At 43.2% G+C, this 8,586-nt stretch overlaps 1 protein-coding gene across 1 annotated transcript; it reads left to right on the top strand.

Annotated features, from left to right (window-relative positions):
* The first annotated feature begins 1,245 nt into the window (after positions 1 to 1,245).
* unc45a (unc-45 myosin chaperone A) lies at positions 1,246 to 8,540 on the top strand. The gene is made up of 19 exons (XM_053884990.1): positions 1,246 to 1,386; positions 1,453 to 1,645; positions 1,893 to 2,068; positions 2,148 to 2,237; positions 2,308 to 2,475; positions 2,825 to 2,993; positions 3,581 to 3,751; positions 3,889 to 4,060; positions 4,475 to 4,775; positions 4,843 to 4,937; positions 5,514 to 5,655; positions 5,750 to 5,890; positions 5,977 to 6,104; positions 6,163 to 6,229; positions 6,301 to 6,414; positions 6,483 to 6,598; positions 6,769 to 6,886; positions 6,964 to 7,119; positions 7,886 to 8,540. The coding sequence occupies exons 1-19, from the start codon at positions 1,372 to 1,374 to the stop codon at positions 8,165 to 8,167; spliced, it is 2,814 nt and encodes a 937-aa protein (XP_053740965.1). The 5' UTR covers positions 1,246 to 1,371; the 3' UTR covers positions 8,168 to 8,540.
* Positions 8,541 to 8,586: the final 46 nt, after the last annotated feature.

The following is an 8,586-nucleotide window of genomic DNA, read 5'->3' as shown; positions in this document are numbered from 1 at the left end:
AGACAGAACACATCTGAACATCTGAGTTCCCTTGGTCTGTGACTAAGTCATATGTAAAACTGGGTATTTATTAGTTAAATATTGACTTTGAAGCCGCTGAACCACAAACCCCCCAAAATGCACACAGAAAGTAGTCCGGCTCACGCAGTAAATATCATTCGGTTGAAGTAGATCGATCTATGGCCTTTAGTGAAGATTTTAGTTATTTTTTCTTGCTCTGTCTGAGACTTTCAGTTGAAAGCACAAATAAAAAGGAAACAAAAACGATTTCGAGAGCTTTTCGCAAGAGACTGCAGCGGCGGCAATTACACAATGTATTCCTCAAATCATAAACTCTTTCCAAACAAACGCGGTGGGTGAAACGTTTACACAGCTGCATTTGATTTGGATTTCCGACAGGACTTGCAGTGTTGTTGCCAGAGCTTCGCATGACCTCTCTGGACAGGGACACCAACTGTCCATGCTATGTATTGCTGAAAAATAAAGCCACCACGGTAACATGAGAATACAAGCAGGTGTGTATTAGCCGGTGGCTGAGGGGGCAACACAACAATTGAAACTTATCCTTGCCGAGACTCTCTGGGCGGGGGGGTGATGGAATAAATACCAGGGCTGCAACCTGCTTGGGAGGTTTTAAAGACATTGTGTTGAGATACTTGTCTTGAAATGCAGCCAAGAATATCCTTTCTTTCTTGAGTTGCAAAGTATAAATGTGCTAAACTAGCATTTCAGGAATATATGTGATCTGCTTTTCGATACAATAGCAAAACTATTTACTGTTGCAAACTGATATGCAGTAAATACTCAAGCAACAAGGTCAAAATAAACTGAAGATTAAATGCTATAGGTAAGAATATCAATGGCTCTATTGATGCCAGTGTAAAGAATAAAATTATTTCAAGTAAATTAATTCATGCAACCATATAGCCATTCATTTAACATGCATGTTCATTTAAGATCCTCCATTCATATATACAACTTTTTTAAAAAAGTTGTATATAAGTTTAAAAGGTTATTTTCAGGGGCAGGAAATAGACACAATAGTTGTTAAACACTACTGTACAGTATAGTTTAGGGTGCCAATGTCCAATGTGCAGCTCACATATGTCCTGCAGAACAAAAGCTGAACACAAATGAAAATATGACCAAAAACGAAGAGCGAGTGGGAAGAGACCTCTTCTCCTTATATGGGCATGGAACGTACCTAATGGGCGGGGTTTTTGATACACGTCATCACGGCGTTCCCGACGCCAGGAAGTATTCTGAGATGTGACATGTTTTGCTAAAGTTAGCCGAGTTTGTGGAACAGTAAGAAGGAATAACGTCTGATGTTTGGTTGACCCAACAAGCACCGAGTGTTTAGAAGCGAACATGACGGAAGAAAAGGTACTGCGGCGTTTAAACCATCCTCATTCCACGGAGAGATTTGGTGACACTGCCGTTCTTTTCCAGAGCGCAGCAGCCCTGAAGGAAGAGGGCAACACTCTGTTCAAGTCTGGGGACGTGCAGGGGGCTGTCGGTTGTTACACGAAAGCGTTGAAGTTGAGCGATAGCCAGGGAGACACCGCTGTCCTGCACCGCAATAGAGCTGCCTGCTACCTGAAGCTGGAGGAGTTCAGCAAAGCGGAGGCTGATGCCTCGAAAGGTGGGACACCAGACTCTGACTCACTGTCCTAATGGTGATGTACTTCAAAATACTGAAAACAAAACCAAAACGTTTCGTTTGTATTTCATTAACTACAGTGTTTTTGCATGTCGGTCGTTGACTGTAATATTTAGACAACAAGGCACATTCAGAAAAGACATCCACTTTGGGAAAGTATCATCCCATTTCTTTCTTCAAATATAGACTGATACTGCATGTAAATCTTGTCAAATGTGTCCACCGCCAGCTCTCGATGTGGATCCCGGTGATGTGAAAGCCCGGTTTCGCCGAGCTCAAGCTTTTCAGAAGCTCAACCGTCTCGACCAAGCCTTCCTGGATGCTCAAAGATGTGCCCAGTTGGAGCCCAAAAACAAAGCCTTCCAGGACCTTCTCCGACAGCTTGGGGCACAGATTCAGCAGAAGGTATTTGGATGTGTTCTCTGCTTATTCTGTTGGGATTCTACAGTCATGTCATTTTCATTGTTTTCTTTAAACCCTATAGTCACTGCAGCTGAATTCCACTGACGCTCGTGTGCAGCAAATGTTCTCCCTTCTTGTTGATCCATCTGCAAAAGACTCGGACAAAGAGAAGGTAGAGGACACTGTGAAGACAGCATTTTTGGGTGACACTTAAAACATTGTAACATTGTCCATGTCTTCAGGCCGCTCAGAATCTAGTGGTACTTTCTCGAGAAGACGCTGGTGCAGAGCAGATTTTCCGTAATGATGGCGTCAAGCTCATTGAAAAACTTCTGGGATCGAAGCAGGAGGAAATTGTCCTTTCAGCCCTGCGGACCCTGGTTGGTTTATGTACAGGCCATCAGACCAGAGTAAGTAGCTGCTTACATTTTATGATGGCTTTTGACTCCTGGACATCATAAACCCTTGAATGTTTCTCAGCATAACTGGAACTGCATAGTTGTTTACTCACTTCATAGCGTGTTTAACAGTAAAATAAATTCCATTTTATATAAACAAATGTTCAGTAATGCTTTGTGCCCACACTGATATCTTTAGACGAGTGCTTTGGGGGCTGCACCTGTGAAACATTCAACTGCTTCTCCAGTTTCACATCTTAATGTGAAGAATCATCCAAAGTCCTCTCTAATGCAGCTCCATTGATCACATATTTGCACTAATCCCATCCTAATTTATTGTTATTTTTGCTTTGAATTCCAGACAATGGCGATAGTGAACGAGCTGGGAATGGGGCTGCTGTGCGCAGTGATGGGATCAGGATCTTCAACTGTTTCATTAGCTGCCTGCCACTTGCTGCAGGTGATGTTTGAAGCTCTGACTGAGGGCATGAAACGTGAGGTCAGAGGCAAAGAAGAAGCCATACTTCCTGGTCAGTCTAAACTCTATTATGTCCGTTTAAGTGCAGGAAACATGGCTGCCACGCTACACAACTTCATAAAAGCATGAAAACAAAACATGAAACTCTTATGTCATACAGTGCAGTGCGTACACTTTAAATGAAATTTCAATGTTCCTAATTTAACTTAAATTCCTTTTCACTTCCTCTTGTTATTTTCTATTTCCCAGTTTTATTTGTGTTCTCTTTATCCTGTGGATAAGCGTCACTGATGGAGTAACGGGAAAAATAAGCGCTGCTCCCCCAAAAAGGAAAACTGAATTAAAAGTATATTTAAATTTATATTCAAGCCCTGGTTGGAGTTGTAAGTGGAGTTGGCCATCATTTCTTTCATGACTGGTTTATGGTAGCCCCATAGAAATGATGGGTACTTTATTTATGTCTATGGGCCATTTGTAATAAATCACTTCAATACCACTGTTTTAAAACATGCTACACATGAGAGAAGACCACAGGCCATTGTGATGTGTCACTGACAACCATTTGGCTTTTGTGTTGTTTTAATCTGATGAGATAAGGCGCCGTTCACTAGTTCAACTGGTATCTCTTTGTTTAACCAGAGCCGTCTAAAGAGCTTCGATCGATGTTGCGCCATCTGCTGGAGATGATGCCGTCGTCAACTGTATCGGGGCCTGGCAGAGACAATGCGATCAACCTCCTGGTCAAACAAGTGCCCCGCAAGTCCTTAAAGAACCCGGACAATTCCCTCACATTATGGGTGATTGACCAAGGTAGTAAACACACCCACTACATACTCCAAAATGATTCTAGTAAATCCCTGTTACGAGAAATTTCTATTTTTTTTAATCCCTTTATTAAGCAGCAAGCACATTCCATTCTGTATTGACAAGATTCTCTTTATCCAAAGGTCTGAAAAAGATCCTGGAAGTGGCAGGAACAGTGCCTGAGCTCTCAGATGGACCACCTCTTACAGAAAACTCCCACATGAGCTGCTCGGTTCTGCTCGGAAAACTCTACGATGACCTTCAGAGCGACAAAGAGAGGGAGAATTTCAATAAGCTGTGTGAAGAATACACTCAGTGAGTTGTCCCTGGAGAGTGTCGAAACTGAATCAAAGCTCTTAAGTACTGGCTTAATAGATGGCTAGGGATTTGTTAAAAACAAGTGCGGGTTGCCCTGTGTGCACTCTCGATTGTTGTTGGCAAGTGTATGACCCTGAATTTTTAAATGGCCCAATCAGAAATGGGTCTTTCAGCAGGCTGAACACGACATGAATCATTCCAATTCTTGGTAAATGACTCATAGAATATTGTAATTTTGAGCTTGTTAATTGTGTAAAAAGAAATAATAATATTCACGTTTGGCTAAACAAAAAAGATAGGAAAAAAGTTTTTTGTCCTTCTAATCCGTCAGATTTAGATATTAAAAAAAAAAACTTACTAACATGCCAACTAAAACAATATATTTTCCCTTTCTTTGTGCGCACTTCACAGGCAGCATTTTAGTCGTCCAGGACTTGATGGCAAGCTACGCGCCATCCAGACGGTGTCAGTCCTTCTGCAAGGGCCGAGCGATGTCGGCAACAGAGCTCTTGAAATGTCCGGGATGATGGATGCGGTGATTTCCCTTTGTGCTTCCGAGGATGTAACTCACCAGCAGATAGCAGTGGAGGCGCTTATCCACGCTGCAGGCAAGGCAAAGAGAGCCTCTTTCATCACAGCCAATGGTGTTGCTCTTCTGAAAGACCTCTACAAGAAGAGTGAAAACGACAGGATCCGTGTCAGAGCCCTGGTGGTGAGTTCTGGAATACAATGTGTCATTATTAAAGGAAAGAAAGCTAAACATGTGCTGTTGTTTTTAGGGACTGTGCAAGCTTGGATCCGCTGGTGGGACAGATTTTAGCATGAAGCAGTTTGCAGAAGGATCGACGTTGAAGCTCGCCAAGCAATGCAGGAAGTAAGTGCAGTTAAGAAGATGAGCTATTATCCTGATTGCAGTGCAACTACGAAGTAGAGGTAATATTACATTAATGGTTCAGCATCATTACTGTATTTTCATTTCTTATAGCGACTCTGTCAGTATTAAATTGCTACTTCTGTAAAGTCCAAAACCACATAGATTTATTATGTCTATATTTTGACCCTCAAACTTCACTCGGATGGAGCTGGCTAACTCCCAAATAAAACCTCTTTCCTTTGAGCGACTCGAGCCTGAAGACTATAATAAAGCAGAGTGACTTTGAAAATAAAAATCTGTCTGTTTTGTGAGAGTATTTTCAGAGAATTAGAACTAGCCTGCTATTTATTTTCCTTTCCTTTTTTATTTAAAATGATCAGTATTTTTTAATACTTTTTCTGGGAATTGAAGTTGTAGCTAGGTTTGCATACCAATAACAAATACCACCTGCATCTTTAGGTGTTCAATATCCCAAATCCTAATCCTAAAATGGAGCCTGTCTATGGATGATGTACATGCATCTGTGGTCCAAAGTGTAAATGATTTGGGGCTCATGACCTGACTCATCTTCTTTAGATGGCTGTGCAACGAGTCTTTGCCTGCTACATCCCGCCGCTGGTCAGTGGAAGGACTTGCCTACCTCACATTTGATGCTGATGTAAAAGAGGACCTGGTGGAGGACAAGAAGGCTCTCCAGGCCATGTTCAAACTAGCAAAGGTTTCATTTTGCTGCTTGCTTTGGGTCCAATTACAGCCATTAAAGTTATAACTTTTAATTTTTTTTGTGTTCCCTTGTTATTGTTTTGTTTCAGTCTGTCGATAAGACAGTGCTCTTTGCCGTCGGCTCGACACTAGTGAACTGCACAAACAGCTATGAGGTGGAGAAACCAGACCCACAGATGGTGGAGCTGGCCAAGTATGCGAAACAGCATGTGCCCGAGGAGCATCCAAAGGTGCAGTGTTTTTCCTTTGGAGCTCATCTGATCTATCTGATTCTAGAGCTTCTTTTAAAAAGAACTTTCATACCTGTGTTGATCAGGATGCATCTGCCTTTGTGGAGAAAAGATTGATGAAGTTGCTAGAGGCGGGAGTGGTGTCTGCGCTGGTGTGCATGGTGAAACACGAGAGTCCGGCGCTGACTGAGGCTTGCAGAGAGTGCATCGCCAGGTAGGAGCTTGTGGTACAGTTCTGTTGCTCCTCGTACTGAACAAATGTCTGGCAACAGGGTTTTCTTGGCCTTGGTGGAACGACAGGAAGACAGAGGCACTGTTGTGGCTCAGGGAGGCGGAAAGGTAGAAATCAGTTTTTGCCTTGTTTCAATTCTAAAATACCATACGATAATTGAAGTGTAATTCTTTCTCAGGCGTTGATTCCTCTTGCATCCGAGAATACAGCGCTGGGGAAAATCAAAGCAGCTCAAGCTCTGTCCAAAATAACGATTACATCAAACCCAGAGATCGCCTTCCCTGGAGAAAGGGTATTGATATGTGACCCACGTAATAGAGGTGGTGAAGGCGTGTTCACTGACTTGTGTTTTGCCGCTAGGTGTATGAAGTGGTGCGGCCCCTGGTTAGTCTGCTGAATCTTGAATGCACCCTCCTGCAGAACTTTGAAGCTCTCATGGCCTTGACTAACCTGGCGGGAATCAGCGAACGACTCAGGTTTGCTCAGAACACACAAGTATAATGCCGTAATTTTTTTCTCCTCCTGCTTTGAGTGTTTATCCACAGTGTATTGGTCCCAAATGTTTTTCATCAACACCTGCGTGATTATGACACTGTTTTGAGTTAAAACGGAACCAAGCAAACTTAACGCTCGCTCTGCTCCACAGACAGAAGATCATCAAGGAAAAAGCAGTGCTAAAAATCGAGGGCTACATGTTCGAGGAGCATGACCTGGTCCGAGCCGCTGCCACCGAGTGCATGTGCAATTTGATCCTGAGCACAGAGGTTTGACTTTTTGCTGACGGGGGAATTTGCGTTTTTAGTGCATCTGACGGAAGTGTGTTGCTGATGTGTGACGGCAGGTACAGAAGCTGTACCTCGCGACTGGTAATGACCGACTCAAGCTGCTGGTGCTTTACAGCGGGGAAGAGGATGAGAGGCTTCGGAGAGCTGCTGCAGGATCATTGGCCATGTTAACTGCGGAGCAGCCGGAGCTGTGCGCTCGTATTCCTGACACAGTAAGAGAAATGTTTCATTACGTGGCATTTCTTTTATGTGCTTTACATTTGAACTCTTCTGTTGTATTGGACTTGATTTGTAAAAAGGCGGACAGAAATTACCGTAATTTCCAGACTATAAGCCATTGCTTTTTTCTGGCGGTCTGAACCCTGCAGCTTATACAACGACACGGCTAACATATGGATTTTTACAGGCTGAAATCGGAGGTGATGAAATCACAGGTGTTTTATTTTCCTTAAAGTGCTCTGAAAATGCGCTGTATTCACCCGCATTTCCACAGCTCCGCCAACGGAGCCGATCTCCTGGAGGACTGGAGACGAGAAGCAGCTGCTGAGACCGGCTGAGGTGTCTGAGCTTTGGACACGCGGCTGAAAACTGCGCAGTTTGAGCGCTTTAATGTGAATAAAAGATGCGATGAGTTCATGATTCAATGTCAGAACATTGGCGAGTTCGTTTCATGAGTCAGTCTCCAAGCTGGATCACTTTAAAACTAGTTTAGAAGTGATCTCATGTATTTTTTAAGAGGGGTGCACCACTGACTTTTCTACAGAGCAGACAGCATCACTGCACCCGCGGCTCATAGACCAGTGCGGCTTATGTATGAACAAGACCTATTTTCCTTCTTAAGGTTAGCGGGTGCAGCTAACATTCCAATGCACTCTGTAGTCCGTAAATTATAGTAAACATGATTATTTTTAGACTTGCAACAGTCTGTTTATTCATATTTTTGCTAGCATTATTTTCATGTTTCTGCCCATCTTGCAGACCAAGCACTGGCTGGAGATCGTGCAGACTCTGCTGCTCAGCGAAATAAACGACCTGCGCCACCGTGGAGTGGTGATCGTTCGCAACATGATGCAGGCTGACAAGAGCGTTGCTGAGAAACTTATGGAGAGTGAAGCGTTGGAAATCCTGTCTGTCCTAGCAAAGGGAGAAGGAACATCTGAGGCCATTGTGAAGGTTGCACAGAGCTGCCTGGACAAAGCAGTGGAGTACGGCATCATCCGGAGTCGAGCGGAGGAAGCAGCAGGCGGAACTGAGCCATAGGCCACAGACACAGTTGTGGATTCGAGCTTTTATTCGTGGCACAGCAAATGTTATGCAGATATTGCTATTGGTCCATGTTATGGTCCTATTTCCATCACAAAGGGTTTATGGATGTTTACACGTTTGCAGTGTATTTATATTTTATAATCTAGCGTTTAAAATTCACATCATGTCTTAAGACCAGAAGCAGCTCACAGTCACATTCCTCTTACATATTTTTAGACCAAACTACTTTTTTTGCCCAAAAAACATGTCATTTTGCTGATGAATTTTCAATTCAGAACATGAACGCTATAGAATCAAAACTACTATGTGCCGTAAGAAAATAAAGTTACAGGCACTGCCTTCTCATTTCTTTCAAGTGTGTCTGCCTTTACTTCGTGTTCGCCAACGCCGTAAAATGCCTTTTTTTCGTTCCT

Source organism: Synchiropus splendidus, chromosome 14 (assembly GCF_027744825.2).
Source record: "Synchiropus splendidus isolate RoL2022-P1 chromosome 14, RoL_Sspl_1.0, whole genome shotgun sequence".
Classification (NCBI taxonomy): domain Eukaryota; kingdom Metazoa; phylum Chordata; class Actinopteri; order Syngnathiformes; family Callionymidae; genus Synchiropus; species Synchiropus splendidus.
This window is presented reverse-complemented; position numbering and strand designations above follow the sequence as displayed.

Coding starts and splice junctions, on each gene's coding strand:
- unc45a (XM_053884990.1), top strand. Junction 2,069..2,147: donor GGGCACAGATTCAGCAGAAG/GTATTTGGATGT, acceptor TAAACCCTATAG/TCACTGCAGCTGAATTCCAC. Junction 6,105..6,162: donor TGCAGAGAGTGCATCGCCAG/GTAGGAGCTTGT, acceptor GTCTGGCAACAG/GGTTTTCTTGGCCTTGGTGG.